This window comes from Engraulis encrasicolus, chromosome 12 (genome assembly GCF_034702125.1).
Source record: "Engraulis encrasicolus isolate BLACKSEA-1 chromosome 12, IST_EnEncr_1.0, whole genome shotgun sequence".
NCBI classification, from domain to species: domain Eukaryota; kingdom Metazoa; phylum Chordata; class Actinopteri; order Clupeiformes; family Engraulidae; genus Engraulis; species Engraulis encrasicolus.
Genome location: NC_085868.1, coordinates 26,601,732 through 26,622,034, shown reverse-complemented (window position 1 = coordinate 26,622,034; position 20,303 = coordinate 26,601,732). Strand labels below are relative to the sequence as shown.

At 44.7% G+C, this 20,303-nt stretch overlaps 1 protein-coding gene across 3 annotated transcripts in view; it reads left to right on the top strand.

Annotated features, from left to right (window-relative positions):
- Positions 1–20,303, top strand: part of LOC134459479 (insulin-like growth factor 2 mRNA-binding protein 2) — a 71,769-nt gene that overhangs the window by 33,475 nt on the left and 17,991 nt on the right. For all 3 annotated transcript variants that reach the window (XM_063211843.1, XM_063211842.1, XM_063211844.1), the window contains exons 3-8: positions 5,717–5,765; positions 8,095–8,146; positions 14,565–14,628; positions 18,337–18,669; positions 19,466–19,600; positions 20,009–20,131. In XM_063211843.1, the coding sequence (XP_063067913.1) occupies positions 5,717–5,765; positions 8,095–8,146; positions 14,565–14,628; positions 18,337–18,669; positions 19,466–19,600; positions 20,009–20,131 (756 nt within the window). The remainder of the gene's footprint in view (positions 1–5,716; positions 5,766–8,094; positions 8,147–14,564; positions 14,629–18,336; positions 18,670–19,465; positions 19,601–20,008; positions 20,132–20,303) is intronic.

Genomic DNA, 20,303 nt, shown 5'->3' with positions numbered 1-20,303 from the left:
TGGGATGTTTGCTTTCTTACACATGGCACATATACTATATATACACACAATAAAACTGGCACATTTCAGGAAGTGCGCTGGACACATTGTAATGCACGACCACACTAATCTCACACGGAGCAAAGGCGCGTAGCAATTAAAAAACAAAAAAAAGAACAAATCTGTTTACTGCATCTTTAATTATTACGTCTGTAATATATATATACTTATACAGTATATATTGTTATAAATCTTTTTCCCATGGGAAGCCAGAGTCCACAGGCAGTTTCGTGTTTATTTGATTTACACCGCGCGCAGGGCTGCTACCAGCTTTAGCCAGGCCCAGAAAATAGTCACCCAAAATGGACCCCTCCCAAAACACACATAGGCTACAATGCAATGAGGACCCAATTCTGGGCCCAGGACAACTGACCCGGTTGTTTCCCCCACCACCCCACCCCAGCTTCCTTGGCTGTGTGCATAGGGTGTGAAATAGGTAGCGACTCCGTCAGGTGAGACATCAGACATGTATTCTCCCACGATGCAAATGGCTCTGTGATAATACAGGGCAGGACCTCCTCCAGTCATGGATCTGACATGTTTCACGTTACAGACTCCTCTTCTTTAGTCCATTCTTTTCACCCTTCAGTGATTTGTCTTCTCTTGTATGATGTCTCTGGCTTTGTGCCCGACTGTCTCCTAAGGCCCTTTTTGTTTTGTTCTCTATGCCCCTGTTGTTTTCCCAACCTCTCTGGGATCCTCTTCGTTCACATGAACTTTGTGTGTCAGGTGGTGGTCGCATTTCAATATGTATACTGTGCATTTTACATGTGTTCTGTATGTATTTATGTAGTGCACTACATATCATGTTTACACTATGTAATGGATAACATACAGCTGAGGATGTCTAATATTGAAGAATGAACCCTGGCAGAGTTGAACAGAGTCACTCTAAAAAGGATCTTTTTCCGGGATACTGACCAATTACTGATGTCTTTGCAAAAACAAATATTGATCACAAAATGATTTTAGGTATTCGAAACCTACTTGGTTTCTAAGGGTAAAAAAATCCAGTAAATATGATGGCTCAAAATGCACTTCCACAGCATCATACCCATACAGTATGTTCTGCTACACAGGCGTATACAGTTACCAGTTGTTATTCAGCAGTTGTTGAAAAATTTCAAGCGTATGAATGTTGAGATCCCATTCTTCTCATATACTATCCGGAACACTTTTATACTGTACTGTAACATGCATGGGTACATGGGTTTTTGTATGCGTGCATGCAGGGCCGGATTAAGATGACCTGGGGGCCCTAGGCTACAGGTTGCTGTGGGCCCCCTCAGAAGGCAAATTTCACGACAAATGTACAGTCGGTGTCATAATTACGAACTAGGAATTGAGTACAACATGTCTACCAACTGTACCGAACACAACAGATACAATTTCCGTATTGAACCTTGCCACAATTCAGCATTTTATTCACTTTTGGCCAAGCGAGGGGCCCTTTGGCAGGTGGGGACCCCTAGGCTGCAGCCATATATATCCTGTGCGTTAATCGGGCCCTGGGTGCATGTTTTTTTGTATATAAAAACCTGGTACAAAATAGTGATGCACGATATGAAAAATGTCTACCGATAACCGATAATTACCTGCTTCTCAGGGCCGACACAGACACCAATACCGATAAGCTTACCAATACGTTCACATTTTCATATTTGATATAATATATTGATATAATCTCAATATGATCTCAGCTCATGTTTCACTCATAGTCCATTCAAACATTAAAGACAGAAGCCATTGCCTGGCTGGCGGTCATGTGACTCGGTCATGTGGTAAGAGACTCCAAGTCACAGCATCACACAGGTAGAGAGACTGGATAAGATAATACCACAGACGGTCTATTATGAATTAAAAGAATATTTGATAATACTCCTAGAATAATACTCCTAATCTCTGTCAGAGGCTTGTTTTGCCTACCCGGCTTGAATGAAAATATAAAGTAGAAGTCTCTACTCGGCTTGAACGCAGTTCCCACGTTTTCATTAAATTAACAGATTTACCGATCGGGAAAACATTATATTGGGCCGATATAAAAAAGCCCATATCGGCCGATATTTTAGTGCACCGATACATATCGTGCATCTCTAGTACAAAAAGTTGTCAACATATACTTAGTTCAAAGACTCCAAGTGTTAATTTTGGGGGTTGATTTGCTGTGTAATTTATAGTTTGGTGAGTTTTCGTGATGGCATGTTTAGGGTTTCCCCCAGCACTCTAGTTAAGGCGGCCACCTTCACAACAGACACCTACCACCTTGACTAGGTCCCCTGGAAAGATAAACATTTCATATTGCTAATGTAAGTTATACATTTGCTTTGAAAAAAATGTATTAAGTTATCGTTTGGGGTAGCTTTGCAGTACCAGCTATTCCTACCACCCACTGACACATCATCTTTGGGAAGTGGAGGTGCAAAACGCACACCAGAAAAAGAGGTGCTGTCAACCAGTAAAACACTTGCAGGAGGAGAGAAGTGCTGCACACTCTCGAGTTGTATAAACAAGTTTTTAATGTGACCACGTTTCGGGCTGTCGACCTTCCTCAGGTCACGTATGCATCTTCTTTGGGAAACACTGTATATTTGAAGATTAGGATCCTCATTTAAGCTGTAAATGCTGCAGACAGGTAGCCTGGGAAGTTGAACTCCCATACTGCCTTTAGTTCTACGCTATCGTTTCGATCTGAAAGACCGTGGTTAGGTGTGGTGTTAACCAGGCAAGCAGACAGGCTCTTTTAGAAGGAATGGAAAGCTCCCCTGCTCATGATAGACGTGGTGCTAAATGCAAGGTGGCCAGAAGTTCGTCGAATGTGTGTTTTCGCTGAGGCCTGGGCTATTTGTCTGTCTGTCTGTCTGTCTGTCTGTCTGTCTGTCTGTCTGTCTGTCTGTCTGTCTGTCTGTCTGTCTGTCTGTCTGTCTGTGTCTGTCTGTCTGTCTGTCTGTCTGCCTCTCTCTCTCTCTCTCTCTCTCTCTCTCTCTCTTTCTCTCTCTCTCTCTCGCTCTCGCTCTCGCTCTCTCTGTTTGTCTGTCTGTCTGTGTCCCCTTGTCTGTGTCCCCTTGTCTGTGTCTCTGTCTGTTTCTCTCTCTCTCTCTCTCTCTCTCTCTCTCTCTCTCTCTCTCTCTCTCTCTCTCTCTCTCTCTCTCTCTCTCTCTCTCTCTCTCTCTCTCTCTCTCTCTCTCTCTCTCTCGCTCTCGCTCTCGCTCTCTGTCTTGCTCTCTGTCTGTCCGTCCCTGCCTCAGCTTTGACCACTGACATAAACACTGCCTGGTGTTCAGTTGGGAGTGCTAAAAGAGGGGCGGGCGGCGTGTCCGTGTCCGTGCGGTGAGCCCCATGAGGTGATAACTGTCCCTGGCTAGGCTGCCTTGGTGTGGTGTGGTCAGCCTGGGCTGGGGCTGGGGGGGAGAGCTTGGCTGGCATTCATACCCTACTACACAGTTAAAAATACCAGTGTTAATAAAACTTATAAAATATAACGTTTGTAATAACTTATGAAATATACAATTATTATGTATTTATTATATACATATCATAATTATTATATACATATAATTATATAATAAATGATAATGTTTCAGATAACATTTGTTCCCACTAAAAAAATAGTGGTCAGTGTAACATTTTAGAAAGTTAATTTTACTGAGTTTATTATACTCATTATGAGCCGTACAGTTGAAACTGCACAAGCCACCTGACGTTTGACTCCCTGTTAGAGTAACTTGATTCTCCACAGTATTGTGAATACTCTATCTGGATTTATCCAAGTTAACTCTGAGCATAAGACCCATTAGGCCCTTTTTCATCTGTGGGGCAGCCTCTATTAAAACTAACTATATCACTTATATGTGTGTGTTAATTAAATGTTTAGTAACGCTTAACTCAGGAAGACATGGACCCTGTTATAAAGTTGCTGTTACCTGAATGTCAATGACCAGGTCGTTATGTATATACGTACAAGTCAAGTCAAGTCAGCTATTGTCACTTTCTTCATATGCACAAGTCATACAAGGAAAATGAAATTATGTTTTCTCTCTATACCATGCCAGGACATAGACATATACAAGACTGACATTTTACAGACTGACATAAAGTGCAAGACAGGAGAGGTAACAGTGATGGACTGGTAACAATAAGTGGTCAATAATAAATACAGTACAAATGAACATTTAACATTTAGCATTCAACATTTAACATTCAACATGTAAACAGAAGATAAGATAAATATAAAATAGAATGTAGACATTACAATAATAGAATAATAACCGTGACAGTAGCAATAGTAGCAGTATAATACAATAGTTATACTTTACCAAAGGCCCTGTGTCCTCATATCTTAGTAGTGTAGTACTGGGATAGTTAAGCCTTTTCAAGGAGCGTTCCACTGGTGGAATGGTGAAAATTATTCGGCTACAACATACCAACAATGAGTTGATCAACTGTAAGAAATGAATTTATTACACTGGCTTATGATAAACTAAAAACATTCTTTCCTCTTTGATCCATGCCTACATATTTGTCTGCCTATCCTGGCTAGCACTTCAACCCCCAGTAAGAGTAGGGGCTCTGGTTGTGGGCTTCCTCCCCAGCCCAGTGCTGGTACGACATGGGTAGACTCGGTTCTGGCTTAAGGGTTAAGTCCCATTCATACTTGTACCTTATGTCTGGTACCGCTGCAACAAATAAGAGGCATATGTCAGCAAATGGCAACTTATTCCAATAAGCTTGGACTTGATAGATGTCAAATAACACACTTACTGCCCCTTCTTCAAATTCAAATGGAATATCTCTCTCTCTCTCTCTCTCTCTCTCTCTCTCTCTCTCTCTCTCTCTCTCTCTCTCTCTCTCTCTCTCTCTCTCTTTCACACACACGTTCTCTCAAGTCAATTCTGTTCATACGTCCTAACCCTCAACATGTATCCTAACCCTCAACATCTGGCTAGTCAAGCTTGGTAGTGGGACTGACATGGTTTGGGATGCTTGAATGCCGTCAACATTGGAAATCTGAATTACACGTAAAGAAACATGCATGTCAACATGCACTGTGACTACTGAAGCAGATCATGATATTCTCCATAGGATTTCAGTCAAATCTCACACCCAGCTACTTTAGACAGGTGCAGACTCAAAATGTAAAAGATCAATGTAAAGAAGGTTGAAATGCACACCGATTACCTCCCTTTTAATCCCTTTTCATTTTGAGACGTTTCGGGCCAACACAGCCCCTTCTCAGACACTCGCTACAGGATTTTAACCTAGGGTGTACTCACTTTTGTTATATGTTGTAAAACGTTAATGGCTGTATTTTTATTTTTTTTGTGAGTGAACAAGAAATTTAAGTGGTTATATATCTTGTTAACAGGTCACTAATCATTGTGTCAAAGTGAAATTTCTTTAGTGTTGTCCTATGAAAAGATATACTAACAAATCTGCAAAAATGCAAGGGGTGTACTCACTTCTGTGACATAATGTTGGTTAAGTTTATATGTTCAGCTGATATGTTTATATTTTCGTATTTGTTTGGCTTACCTCTCTTCCGCTTTTCTTCCCCTCCCTTTTGTTTGTTTGTTTGTTTCTGTCTTTCTTTCTTTCTTTCTTTCTTTCTTTCTTTCTTTCTTTCTTTCTTTCTTTCTTTCTTTCTTTCTTTCTTTCTTTCTTTCTTTCTGTGTGTTTGTAGGAGTCGTAAGATCCAGGTTCGAAACATTCCCCCTCAGCTACAGTGGGAGGTGAGTGTATATGTATTTATTTCTACATATCGGTGTGGGTGTTGGTGTGGGCGTCTGGGTGTATGTGTGTGGGTGTGTTTGTGTGCATGCATGTATTTATTTCTGGATTTTACAGTTTGTGTATGTATGGATATAATGTTGGCATGAGTATGGGTAAAATAATGCCTGTGGTAATCATTGTGTGCATGCGGGCGCTTACGTGTGTGTGTGTGTGTGTGTGTGTGTGCGTGCGTGCGTGCGTGTGTGTGAGACTCTGAAAGAGGTGGAAAGAAAGAGGTGGAGAGGTCTGTGTGTCTTCAGTCATTTCTACACGCGCTATTTGGTCAGCCCTCCTCACTGTTGACAGCTGTTGCACTGTTGACAGCCCACTGTAGTGCAGGTCTGATATTATTCAGACTCTGTGCATGATTTCAGGCTTGAGAGAGTTTGTTTGCAAGAATAAACACTTTTTTTTCAAAATTTGTTTAAGTTTTAGGCTCAGGACTTTCTTTTACTATCAGGCCTGGTAATGTCTAAGCCAGTGTTTCTCAACTGGTGGGTCACGACCCAAAAGTGGGTCGCGGAGGGGTCATGGGTGGGTCGCAGAGCCTTGGTGTAAAAAAAACGTAATTCTAAAAAAAAAAAATCAACTTTTCCTTTTATTTTGATAGGCTAGTGAACTCCGTGTCATCTGTTGTCATAGATACAATCTGAATGTTAATGCGAGATGGATAGGAACCAGTCATTCGAGTCTTGGTTACATTTTGAGAATTGCATTGAATTGACTTGAATGCTAAAAAAAATTGGATCGCGACCGAATGAGAGTGGAAAATGGTGGGTCCCAAGACCTTTCCAGTTGAGAACCACTGGTCTAAGCAATACCAGCTCACATCCTCCCATTCTCTCCTTCTCTCTCCCATTCTCCCTCTCTCTCTCTCTGTCTCTCTCTCTCTTTTTCTCTCATCACCTCTCTGTCTTTTCCTTCTTTCCCTATTCTCTCTCTCCCTCTCTCTCTCTCTCTCTCTCCCTCTCTCTCTCTCTCTCTCTCTCGGTTGCTTTTCTCTGTTCTCATGTTTGATCCCTCCCTCCCTCCCCCACACACTCATCTCTTATTTCTGTCATTCTTTCTTTCTATTTGGTCATTTACTTCTTTTACCCTCACCTCTGGATCTTTGCATGTACCACAGACCTCTGTCAGTTTCATCTCTTGTACAGTATATTGCTTCTGAAGGTCTTTGCCAGTGTACCACTGCCAGCACCGCCATCATGGTCGACTTTCTTGTGTCTTGTTTGCAGCCTCAGACACTGGTGGTTAATGTCAGTCTAGCCACTAGCTTTATGCAGCCTTCAGAATAGTCAGGCTTCAGAACAGCTTTGCAAACACTTTTTAAAGTTTTACATTTAATAGCCTGACGAGTATAAAATGGATAGAGAATGGGTGATGTGGCGGTAGATGCAGCAAGGTCAGACAAATAACCGTATATACAGTATATGGGTATGTATATGGGTCAGACAGGTCTGGGAACTTGGACTCTTAGCATCGATCCCAAGGCTATGAAAAGAGTTTGTCATTAAACATCATTGCCTTTCTTTGCATATAATAGTTTTTTTTCTTTAAAAGTGCTGAAAGAGGACTGAGGGCATCAACCATGGACTTGAATGACAACTTTTCCCTGAATTTTCTTTCACTAAAACTTTATCCTAAAAGGCCTACGATACCTTGCCATGAAGTATTCATAGCAATGTTATATGATCCAAATGAAGTCAGAGACTTGCTAATATTACTGGTTGAAGCACTGGAGATATCATCCATACAAATGCCATAAAATGGGCACTCTGTAATGGCAAGATAGCGAGTGAGCTATTACTGTAACGTCGTACTAATTTAATGCTTACAGAGGAGCAGCCGTATTAAGAAATGATTAGTGGTGGAAGCGGTGAACTCCATTCAAATTTGAAATGTGCATCTTGTTTTACCCTACAACTAACATTTGACCATGAGATTGAAAAAGGATTGTGACCCAGCCGTGGCTTAGTCTGCTGGGCACTGGACTGCTATGCTGGCGACCCAGGTTCGATTTCGGACCCGGGTCATTTCCCGATCCTCCCCCATCTCTGTCCTACTCTTCACTGTCCTGTCTAAATAAAGTTGAAAACTTCCACAATTTTTTTTTTTTAAGAAAAAGGATTGCTAGTGGGAGGTGGGGAACTCCATTGAAATTTGAAATGTGCCCTGCCTCCTTCAGGCGGTGGTAAGGTGTGTGTGTGTGTGCGTGCGTGTGTGTATGTGTTAAGGCATGCTTGTGTGTATGTATACTGAAGATACAGATGTGCTCTTTCTCTTTCCCAGGTATTGGATGGCCTTCTATCAGATCACGGCGCCGTGGAGAACGTTGAACAAGGTAACTCTTTTTTTTGGCTCTTTTCTTTCATTTGATTGGACAGTGAAGGCAATGACAGGAAGTAAATGGAAGTGTTGATGGGAAGCAATTGTTCTCTTGAGAATGCGTATGATACAACGCAAGGTTAAGCACCATTTTCATGTCGGTCAAGGGTTGTGTTATTTCAAATGTTCATGTTGTACTTTATGCCATGTGAACATGCCTTTTCAGACAAAATACGCGTGCAAACGGGGGCGACATATACAGTATGCTGCATTCAGGTTCTTGAGATTTGAGCTGTTTTATTAAAAATGTATGTGTGGGTATGTTAGACTAAAATGGGTTAAAACACTGCGTGATAAATGTGCTGTTTCCAGAGTGCCAATGACCGAGTCACAGTGCATGCATCACTTAAGGCCCTGTGTTATGTCATAGTTAGAGGAACACTATGGTAGTGAGCCTTTCAATGACTATCACAGCGTGCCACTAGTGGTACGTACGGTATGCATTATGGGGCTTGGCGCCTGCATGGGGGTCTACTGCATTGTGTGGGGGCTAAATGAAAGCCACATCACGCTTACTGGCTGTCTGTGGCAATATTCTGTACTGCCTGCTGTTTGGCGGTGTGAGGGTGCATGCATAGGCAGTAAAATTGAAGGTGGGTGGTCTGAGGAGGTATTGTTGTCATCATGACAATTGTCCTATTGTTGTTGTTGTTGTTGTGCGCGTGTGCGTGCGTGCGTGTGTGCGTACTTGTATATGTGTGTACAGTATATTGGTGCATACAGTAAGATTTGGGGATGGGTGGTCTGTGATGGTGCGGCATTGCTGACATGATTTGTTTAGGTCTCTATCAAGTACCCATCATCACTATGTTTTCTGGGAAGTGTGTCACGTTATACTTGTGTGAGTAAGCCACGAGCTGCTGCTCTTTCAGTAAATGTGAGTATGTGTGTGTGACACATGTAAATGTGTATTGCTCACTTCACTGATTAACTGGAAGAGACTTCTGAGTACCCCTCAGAGTTGTGTTGAGTCTACCCATGCCCCCCCCCCCCCACCCCCCCCATCTCTCCCTCCCCATCACCCTCTCTCTCCCTCCCTCTCCTCTCCCTCTCTCCACCCCCCCTCTCCCGGTTGATCCATGGTTCTTCTCATCTCCTCCTGTCCCTCTCTCCCTCCCTCCCTCCATCTCTCTTGCCCTCCCTCTCCTCTCTCTCTCTCTCCATCCCTCCACCAACCCTCCACCCTCTGGTTGATTCATGGTTTTTCTCATCTCCTCCTGTCCCTCGCTCCCTACCTCCCTCTCCTCTCCCTCTCTCCATCCCTCCACCACTCCCACTCTCTGATTGATCCATGGTTCTTCTCATCTCCTCCTTTCCCTCTCTCCCTACCTCCCTCCATCTCTCTGTCTCTCTCGCCCTCGCTCTCCTCTCCCTCTCTCCACCCCCCTCTCTGGTTGATCCATGGTTCTTCTCATCTCCTCCTGTCCCTCTCTCCCTACCTCCCTCCATCTCTCTCGCCCTCCCTCTCCTCTCTCTCTCTCTCCATACCTCTCACCACCCCCCCTCTCTGGTTGATCCATGGTTCTTCTCATCTCCTCTTGTCCCTCTCTCCCTACCTCCCTCCATCTCTCTCCCTCCCTCTCCTCTCCCTCTCCTCTCCCTCTCTCCACTCCCCCTCTCTGGTTGATCCATGGTTCTTCTCATCTCCTTATCTCAGTCGTTTCTCCCAGCAGCTGGTCTTGCTCTGATGTGGTGACGCTGCGCCTGCTTGTAACAGCATCCCACATATTCTGGGAAGCTGACAAATCTGTGTGCGTGTGTGTGTGTGTGTAGCGTCAGCATTTGGGTGTGAATATTATGCTGTTGTGTATTGGCTTTTTTGGCCCAGCCTTTGTGTATGCCAGATGTGTTATGATGTGGTAAGGGTGTGAAATGGGAGGAGGATAGGAAGGTTTGGGACTGTGATTGTTGCCAGAGTTGGTTTTTTGTTCACGAAACGAAATAAGCAAACCTTATAATTTTTGAATTACACAAAAGCTTTAGAATGGATTTTCATATGGCTTTCTACCTGAGTACAAAGAGTGCTGATCGACTGTTTAGATGATATGAGACAGAGAAGGAGGGAGCTCCATAGGTGATGATGAGAACTTGAGAAGTGTTTCGTTTGACTTGACTCGAGTGTTAAAGTCATCCCTAAATAACTGAATTGCATTATTCTTAGCAGACATTTTTATCCAGTGTTACTTACCGTTATTTAGGTAGGTCTATGGGGTATTGATCGCAGTCCCTGGAGCAAAGTGTGGTTAGGGTGCCTTACCCAAGGGCACTGCAGCCAGGGCCACAAGTATCTTTGGCCAGGCCTTGGACAAAGTCATGTGGAAAATCCCCCTCTCAATTCATGCAATGTAAACAAGAACCCAGTTCCGAGCCCCTTTTTTCACAGTGCACAGGTCAACTGACCCGTTTGTCCCCACCCTGTCAGCTTACCTGAGTGACTGCAGCCATGGTTAGATGTGAGCGCACACATTCTTCCTAATGGCACAGGGATTCAAACCTGTAACCTTCTGGTTCAAACGCCAACTCTCCCAACCATTACGCCACAGCATCCTCACAGCTAAAACTTTTTGCCAACAGTCTAAATGTACTTGGTCCAGAAAGACAGATGCTGAGGCACTCAAGGTTGCAATTTTTTTACTTACGACCTGAAGAAGGCCATAAGGGCCGAAACGCGTAGGCATTGTAGCCAAATAAAAAAGTAAAAAAATTGCAACCTTGAGTGCCTCAGCATCTGTCTTTCTGGACCAAGTTTGAGAGCCCCTACACTGATGAGCACCAAGGAAAAAAGGTGAAGACCCAGAAGCACTCCAATTACCTGCTTGTGTTTGAGTCTAAATGTACTGTTGAAATGTAGTACTAGATATACAGGTATTACTGAAAATGTCCTGGTACTCCAAAATTGAGAAATGGTGGTATTCTGTACCACCGGTGAGTACGACGAGCACACTTAAAGCACTGGTTGCCCGGCAACAGTGCTGACAAAGTTGACCAGTGTCGTGTAATCATCTTTGGCTTCGGCCACAGGCCAGAGGTGATGTGCAGTAACTGGATCAGTGCCAGATGGTGTCCCCCAGCCAGCAGCCGGCCAAATGGACTGGAGAACACATGTGCTAGTGATCAGAAGTTTAGAAGGTCGCCGTTTCAAATCCCTTTTGTGACCTCATAATGCATGCCGTTCCACCAGTGGAACGCTGTAATAGTCATTCAAACTTCTACCATAGATTGTACTACGCTACTATGGCATATCAAAAGGCCTGTAGTAATGTACTATGACTTGGTCATTTCCATTCCGGTAACAGCAAATTTATAGCCCTCTGTCTTAATGGGTTAAGTCTTCTTGCGCTCCTCCTTTGGTCTAGTGACAAGCAACGTTTTGCTTGATGAAGGTCACTAGACCAAGGCCTTGCAATGAATGTGGGTGCCCTCTGGTACACTCATCCATGACTGAAGTGCCCTTGAGCAAGGCACCTAACCCCACATTGCTCCAGTTAGCCTGTAACTACAACTGTAGTGTCGCTTTGCATGAAAAGTGTTTGCTAAATGTAATTTCATGTAATATGCTTGTTCATTTGTGAATTTGCACAAACGTTCTAAAACTGGAATATCAATTGAAATATTTTACCCTGAATTGGAGGTTATACAGAGTGTGTATGTCTTATTATGAATGAATACAGCATGAAACCCTCTATACTTCATATATTTGGCAGAAACTTCGCATTCAGTAGTTTACTCTCTGGTGAGTCCTGCCGTGTAGGCTGATGCAGTATATGGGGCTCTGTCATGGATGTTTGACTTTCCACTCTGTCATTAATTTTGATAAGACAGTGGGTTAACGGTGTAATGGGAGAAATGAACTGTTATAACCTCACTTCTGAACAGAGAAGTCGACAGGGGAGGACAAAAGGGGTCATTTGTCCAGTGACCAAGGAGAGAGGGGGCCCACAATTGGCAAAAAATGACTGCAACATGTAGTGGTCATGTGATCGTTGATTGAGTAGCCTTCGTGGCATGAAAGCTGAGATTTGCTTGATAGCGCTTTCCTTTCTAGCTGAAAACATCTGGTGGAGTGTTTGAAATGATCCATTTTATAGCCCTTTGTCTTAGATGATCAATCAAGCATGTCAATTACTGGGTTTCTGCTTGTTGCCTAGCTCAAGGCGACAGGCACATTTGTGAAAAGTTACAGTCTCAAAGGATAAGTGTACAGTTGCCGTAAAGGAAATCAAGGGAATGCATCAGCTAAGAACTTTACAAAAGATTATTTTGGAATATCCGGGAAGGGACTTTGAGAAAGCTCATTCTTTTTTTACGACTTAATTGATGACAGGACAGTTTTGAGAGGTGGACAGGAAGCGAATGAGGAGAGGTCTGCAAATGACCCGGGCCAGGAATCGAACCCGGATCGGCCGAATGGTAGACGAGAGCCCTACGGATTGTCCACGGCAGGGCCTAGAAAGAAAGCATATTCCTATGTGAACAATATGGGACTTCCAGATCTTCTCACTCATTTAGAAAGAAATTATATTTTAAAATAACGCCACGATAGAAGCTAGTGAACGTCAGCTACATATTACACTTGGATGGCACTTTTATCCAAAGCCACTTGCGTTTCGGTAAAGGGCACTGATTACAGTCCCTGGAGCAGTGTGAGGTTAGGATCATCTCCCTAGCTCTTAGGCCATGGCTGCCTCACGTATGTGTGCCTATAGGGTGTACTGTGTCTGTGCTGCATAAAGGGCTGCTGACCGCTTTGGCTGGGCCTGGGACAAAGTCATCTAGTGGGCCCTCCCACTTAGTACACTTAATGAGGACCCAATTCGGGGCCTCCTCTATCCCTGGGCCTGGGTGTGGGATAACATGCCCCTTTTGTCCCACCTATCGTCTTCCCTGGCTGTGTATGCTCTGTGCAGAGATTTCTCAGTGTGAGTGTGTTGAAAAACTAGACGTTGTAAGTGACCACATCTGGGCTTTTTTAATGGCTGACTGAGCTGAATTATTACCCCGTGATAGTCCCCCGAGTCGTTAACTCTAATGGCTCACATGTTAATTAGGCTACCCTAGTCATTAATCATGCAATATAGAGTAGACTACATCTGATTTTTACCTTTAGGTCTATTCCTCAGCGGTTTATGGGCGAGCGGATCAAGGATACTTAATGTGTGTCCTCTGAGAATGTCCCTTTAGTTAGCTGCAGATTTAGACAAAAGTGATCACTGGCGTTCTTGTTGCATATTTCTGTTATTAGCGCTCAGGGATAGAATGTAACATTGATGCAACTACTAGCCTGCCTGTGTGCGTTAGTGCTTGTGTCTGCATGCCTGTTTGTGTGCGTGTGCGAGTGCATGTGTACTGTATGTGTGTGCATGTCTCTGTGTGTGGATGCTTGCTTGCATGTGTATGGCTCTGTCAATGACATTTCTGTCAAATATATGCTGTGTTCCACATAATGCATGTAAACCCCATTTCACAAAGCCTTTATCATTCCCCAATCATTTTCACCCACTGTATCAGTCCGTGACGTGATTTAAGGAAGTAGTGTGTTTCAGGATGTGTGGTATACAATTCCTCAGGACATGCACTGGACTTTGATCCTTAAGAGAGATAGTTGGTGGTTGAGTTTGTGTGCGTGCGTGCGTGCGTGCGTGCGTGCGTGCGTGCGTGCGCGTGTGCGTGTGCGTGTGCGCGTGCGTGTGTGTGTGTGTGTGTGTGTGTGTGTGTGTTTGTGTGTGTGTGTGCCTGTGTGTGTGTGTGTGCATTTGTGAGTTTGTGTTTGTGTTTGCTTCTTTGATCTTGTGTTTCCTGTGTGAATTAAATTGCCCCAGACCCACAACCACTTGATACTGAGATACATTAAAACTGTGGAGCTCCACACATGGGAAGAAAACAGGGGTCTGTAATTGCCTGAAGGATAGCAATGCTTTCAGTGTCGTACCTTGTAAGCAGTCAAACAGTCTTGCTAGATAGGACAAACAGTGGGAGTCATGGACTTAAATTATGCATAAATACACAGCTACGTATGCACATAGTTTTGGAAGACTCGGAGCAAACAACACATTTTTGTTGGGCTGTCATGGGCTGTCAGACGTCCGCTAGATAAAGATTGAGAGAGATGACAGGACATAAACAAAGATGGATTTTGTGTGAATGTAAGGCAGTCTTTCAATGTCAAATATTATCCGATGTCTTTTAACAACTTTCATTGCAGCTAGTAAGTAATTGACAATCATGCAGCACCTCTTGATGTCTCTGTCTCTGTCTCTCTCTCTCTCTCTCTCTCTCTCTCTCTCTCTCTCTCTCTCTCTCTCTCTCTCTCTCTCTCTCTCTCTCTCTCTCTCTCTCTCTCTCTCTCTCTCTGCCTGTATCTTCATTTCTTTCAGTGAACACAGATACAGACACAGCGGTGGTGAATGTCACATACGCAACTAAGGAGGAGGCAAAAGAGTAAGTATACTGTATACACACATCCCTTTGGTGGCACAGCCTCTGATTTCCATACACTGCACACTAGAGACATTGACTAATGACATTGTTTGGAAATTCCCACGGATTCCCGTGGGATTCCCGTGGGATGGGAGTCAAAATTTTAAAGATGGGCGGGAATAAAGATGAATGGGAGTGGGCAGGAGCGGGAATAAAAATGAACAGGAGAGAGAATGCCAAAAATAGATGATTGTCATCATACCAAAAGTAGCCTACACCTGTCCATTGTTACACAGTCTCACCGTGGAGAAGACGTGTGCACAGGCTATGAGAGAGGACAGCATGAACTACTGCGGGTCGCTAATTTTTTTCATTATTATTATTCTTTTTTAAAAGCCTTGTTTTTTTGACCAAACGGGAGTGGGAGGGAGTGGGATTGATTTTGAGTGGGATTTGGCAGGATTGAGAGAGGTTCTTTTAGCGAGTGGACGGGATGGGATTTGTTTCTTTTACTCCAGTCCGGGATGGGATGGGATGGATTTTTTTTTCTGCGACCGGGATGGGACGAGAGTGAAAATCCACTCCCGTGTCATGCTCTACTGCACATATCACAGCCTCTGATTTCCATACGCTGCACACATCCCTACAGCCTTTCCAGTGGCTTTCTTGCCTAACCCTAAATGGACAGTAAAGAAACGTTTCTGCAGCTTTACTTTTGCCAACAACAGAAACAGGAACAAGCGAGGAAAATGTCGAAATTGTGCCTAGACAAAAAGCCCTCCTAACCCTAACCTGTCACAGGCCGTTGCAGAGCACAAGTTAACATGCAAATGCGTGGTGCTACCCACACAGGCAATAGACAGTTCAAAGCAGCGTTTTATTGATACGCATTGTCATGATAGCCTGATTATCATCGACGTTCAAATCTCTTCGAGACTTGGTCTGACCAAGACCATAACAATTAACATTTCCCAATCGTCATGATTGACCCGCCTCCCTTGGTTTGATTATGGTTGTTTGCTTACCGAAAAAGTGGGAGGAGTTCCCGGGAACTCAGAAAGTACTTGCATTGCTCTTGACCTGACTAGTTGCAACGCTGACAGTGTTGCATCTCTAGGAGGGCACAGCCTGGCTATTGTCATGATGCCATGATGCCCAAAAAGACAACCCCCAATCTGTCCTACACGCCCACCGATGGACGATGCCCGCATGAACAAATGTCCCTATCCATCCATGCACTCATGCTATCCATACACACATCCTTTCCCTACTGTCCTTTACGTCCTCGCTTGTCCATCTATGCACCAGTTCCTTCATCGGAGTGTGCCACCCATTGCTCCAAACTTCTTCCACCACAATCCTGCAAACCAAATGGAGCAAAGCAGCAGGTCAATCTAAATGGAAGCAGGGGCCAGTGAGACTTTTCATGGATTGCTGCTATTTGTGCCTGAATGCACCTTAGGGAGAGGCATATTCAATCTTTTAAAAATATATATATATTTTATGAGCCTTTTGCCTTAAATGTGGACAGAATAGTGAAGATCATGGCAGGAAACGAGAGAGAGAGAGAGAGAACGAGAGAGCGAGAACGAGAGACGGGGTAGAGCGACAGGGTAGAGCTGGGACATTAACCCAGGCCGAACTCGAACCTGGGTCCCCAAAGGCATGCAATGCCCATTCATGCTAGTCTATGGTGCATTAGCATGATGCAACACCTCATCCCCCAGCCATATGCAGTTGTGCAGCGTGACTGTGGCATGACCGCAATCCCGGAATGAAATCAAGATGTCCCCTCCAAAAAGTCCCAGGAGATAAGGCAATTATCATAAAGCCACAATCGCATCAGGCTGTGACATTTGGATTGTGTGTTCCCGATTATGTCTTTATGGCCCTGGATGTTTTTTAACTGCTGTGTTTTTGGCTGACAGTGGGAAACAAATGATGTTTATCACTCATTACCGCAGTTTGGTCGAGATCGAAGCGAGAAGGTCGGGTCACCAATGTGGTCAGTGCTCTCATCCAGTATGGTCATCAACATTCCATCCTGGGGACCTTCTAGGCATGCTGGAGCTTCATTTGAAGAGCTGTTTTTGGTGGGGGTGGGGGGGGTGGATGTTGGGATGTCGAAAACATCAAAGAAATTATTTAAATGCCATTTCCTTATTTTATTTTATTTTATTTTATAACCAAGTGTGTTTTAGTTTAAAACTGCAATACAAAGACTACTGTTACCCAGGGCCACTAATCACAGCAGTGGTTTTCAAACCTTTTGTGTTCTGTACCACCAGAGAAATTATTGAGCTTTCAGAGTAACACCTTGACAACCAACATTGGAATATCGCAGTAAAGGCCTTCCTTGTTCACTTTTTCCGGTCAGTACAGGAGAGATTCATAATGTCCATTCATTCATTCCTCATGTGATGGCTGTTATTTCTGTTAAAGGCCACTGAGGATTAGCCGGGTCCTGACCATGCCATAATACTACCATTTCATTTCGTATTCATGGTCTGGCGGTTGTTTGATCTGATGCGATAGAAGGAAGTGGGAAGGAAACTTTTGGAAAAATCAGGATAAGTTTTTGAACATATAAAAAGAATGCATAAATCTATAAAAGAATGCATTCTATAACAATGCAACATTCTACAATTCCAAATTGTATTCAATGACGCCCAGAATTCTATAGAACTTTCACTGCCTGAACATTCCTGTCATACTGGTGTGACGGTACACTCTTAAAGGTAGTAATGGTAACACTTTATAATATAAGGGGTGCAAAAAACCCATTATACATACTTAGTAAATAATAAAGTAATGATGAACAAAACAAATGTTTTCATTATAACTGAGGTCCTTCTGTGCAGCCCTCCACTCGGGGCTCATTCATTACATTTCATTTAGCTGACACTTTTATCCATAGTGAAGTTCCGTGATTTACAGGGTATTGGTTACAGTCCCTGAAACAATATGGGCTTAGGTGCCTCAATCAAAGGCACCTCAGCCATGGAGTGCGATAGGGTATGGAAGGGTGGGATTCGAACCAGCAACCCTCTGATCTAAACCCCACCTCCTTAACCACTAGGCCACAACTGCCTCACAACTGACCCCACCTTCACTAGGTCCCCTGAAAATATAACTTCATTCTAATGCAAATGTAATTTCTAAGAGTGCTTTACAAAGCATATTTCGTGTGAAACTGCAATAACATTAAAGTTATATCGGGGGCCGGATAAGACGACCTCATGCGCCATAAACGGCGCACGGGCCATGGGTCTCCCACCCACGCTCTAGGCTGATAGCCTGATAGCACATCAGCACAGTGTTTAGAAAGCTTGCCGCATTAGGTTGAGCTTTTTCTGCTCAGTCTTTTGCCTGATTGGCTTACTGGGATTAGTGTGCACTGTGTATCAAACACTTGAAGAAGAGATAAGGGAGACAAATGCCAAAATCAGCACAGCTACCTCTAGTAGTCCACTAGTAACATTTGAGGGTCCAGGGAAGAGGGTCCATCAGCGAGGTGTGTATACAGTAGAGCCCAAAATTTGGTGAAGTGTGTGTGTGTGTGTGTGTGTGTGTGTGTGTGTGTGTGTGTGTGTGTGTGTGTGTGTGTGTGTGTGTGTGTGTGTGTGTGTGTGTGTGTGTGTGTGTGTGTGTGTGTGTGTGTGTGTGTGCCAACTCTCCTCTCATTATGTTCCTCTCTCCCCCTCCCGTCCTCCCTCCTCTCTATATCAGGGCCCTTGAGAAGCTAACGGGCCACACGGTGGAAGACCACTCCCTCAGCGTGTCGTACATACTGGACGCCGCCGCCGCCGCCTTGCTGCCCCCCCAGGCCCAGGGCCCCCCCAAGCTGCATCGGGGCGGCCGGGGGCCCAGGACGGGGGACCCCCTGGACTACGGTGGCGGCGCGGCGGGGGGCCACATGGGGATGGGGGGCCTCACTGGGGGGCCCCGGCAGAGGCAGCCTGAGCTCCCGCTGCGCATCCTAGTGCCCACGCAGTTCGTGGGGGCCATCATCGGCAAGGAGGGCCTCACCATCAAGAACCTCACCAAAGAAACGCAGTCCAAGTGAGTTGCTGCGTGATGCTTGCTGCTTGCGGTGTGATTGGTCTTTTTTCTCTCTCTCTCTCTTTCTTTCTCTCTCTCTGGATCCTGCTGTACAGCACCAGCCAAAATGACTACGTAGTATTACAGTAATTAAGCTTACTATCCAAACACATACTCAGTAATGGGTCTGTTGTAACAGGGTCAAAGTGGGCTAGTAAGTTGGTCTTTTCTACCAGTCAATCTGAAATTTCACCAGCATGTGGCCAGTTGGCTGGTGTTACGGTAGGGACACATAGGAGGCGAAGCGAAGAGAGGCGAAATCCAACCGTCATCAGGTCGTCGCGGCGAATCAAATGGAATGGAACAGTTATGTTGTTGATTTGATTGGCCCGCGGCAGGCGAATTCGCTCCTCATTTGCATAACATTAAACTTTCTTTAATAATTTCGATTCGCTTCGCTCCTGTTCGCTTGCTTTCGCTTGCCTTCGCCTGCCTTCGCCTCTCTCATAGGAATGAATGGCAAAGTTCGCAAATTTGCGTGTATGTGTCCCTACCGTGAATTTAGAGCCCTGTATATGCATATCATTTTGATGCGTTATATCACCTTCAGGGCTCTAAATTATCACTAGCCAACCGGCCAAATGCTGATGAAATTTCAGTTTGACTGGTAGAATAGATCAACTTACTAGCCACCTTGACCCATTGGTGAGTGTGTATTTGGCTAGTGAGATCAACATCTACTAGCCATTTTGGCAGGTAATGAAAAGAGTTAATTTAGAGCCCTGATGACCTTCCTGAGACTCTGGTGTTGCCGCAGGGTGGACATCCACCGTAAGGAGAATGCGGGTGCTGCGGAGAAGGCCATCACCATCCACTCCAGCCCTGAGGGCTGCTCCTCTGCCTGCCAGAAGATCCTACACATCATGGAGAAGGAGGCCAACGACACCAACTCGTGAGTCAGAACCACTTCATGTGACATTACATTAGTGTTTCTCAACGGGGGCGCTACAACCCCCCAGAGGGCTCTCCCTGGATCGCTACTAATGAATCTGGATTACTTATCGCTGCTTGTACCTAATTCCCCTCTTGTAATTCTCTCTCTCTTTCTGTCTCCTTCTCTCTCTCTCTCTCTCTCTCTCTCTCTCTCCCCCCCCCTTCTCACCTTTCCCCTCTTCCATTCTGTCCTCCCTCCCTTATTGTCATCTTGCTCCGTTTCACTGTCTGCCCCCCCCCCCCCTCTCTCCTCTCTCTCTCTCTCTCTCTACTGCTCTCTCTCTCTCTCTCTCTCTCTCTCTCTCTCTCTCTCTCTCTCTCTCTCTCTCTCTCTCTCTCTCTCTCTCTCTCTCTGGCTATGTTTCAGGGCTGAGGAGGTGCCTCTGAAGATCCTGGCCCACAACAGCCTGGTGGGCCGGCTCATCGGCAAGGAGGGCCGCAACCTCAAGAAGATCGAGCAGGACACGGGGACCAAGATCACCATCTCCTCGTAAGAGCGCACCTCATTGCCTGGTCTTACGTACCACAAGTACTGTTTTCAGACTTCACCACCCACATTCATAGCAGGTTGCCTTCTTTACCACTCTGTGTTAGCTGGACGAACCTGCCATGTTGTTGCCAGGGTTTGCGGAGAAAATTAAACAATTTTTGATTCATTTTGT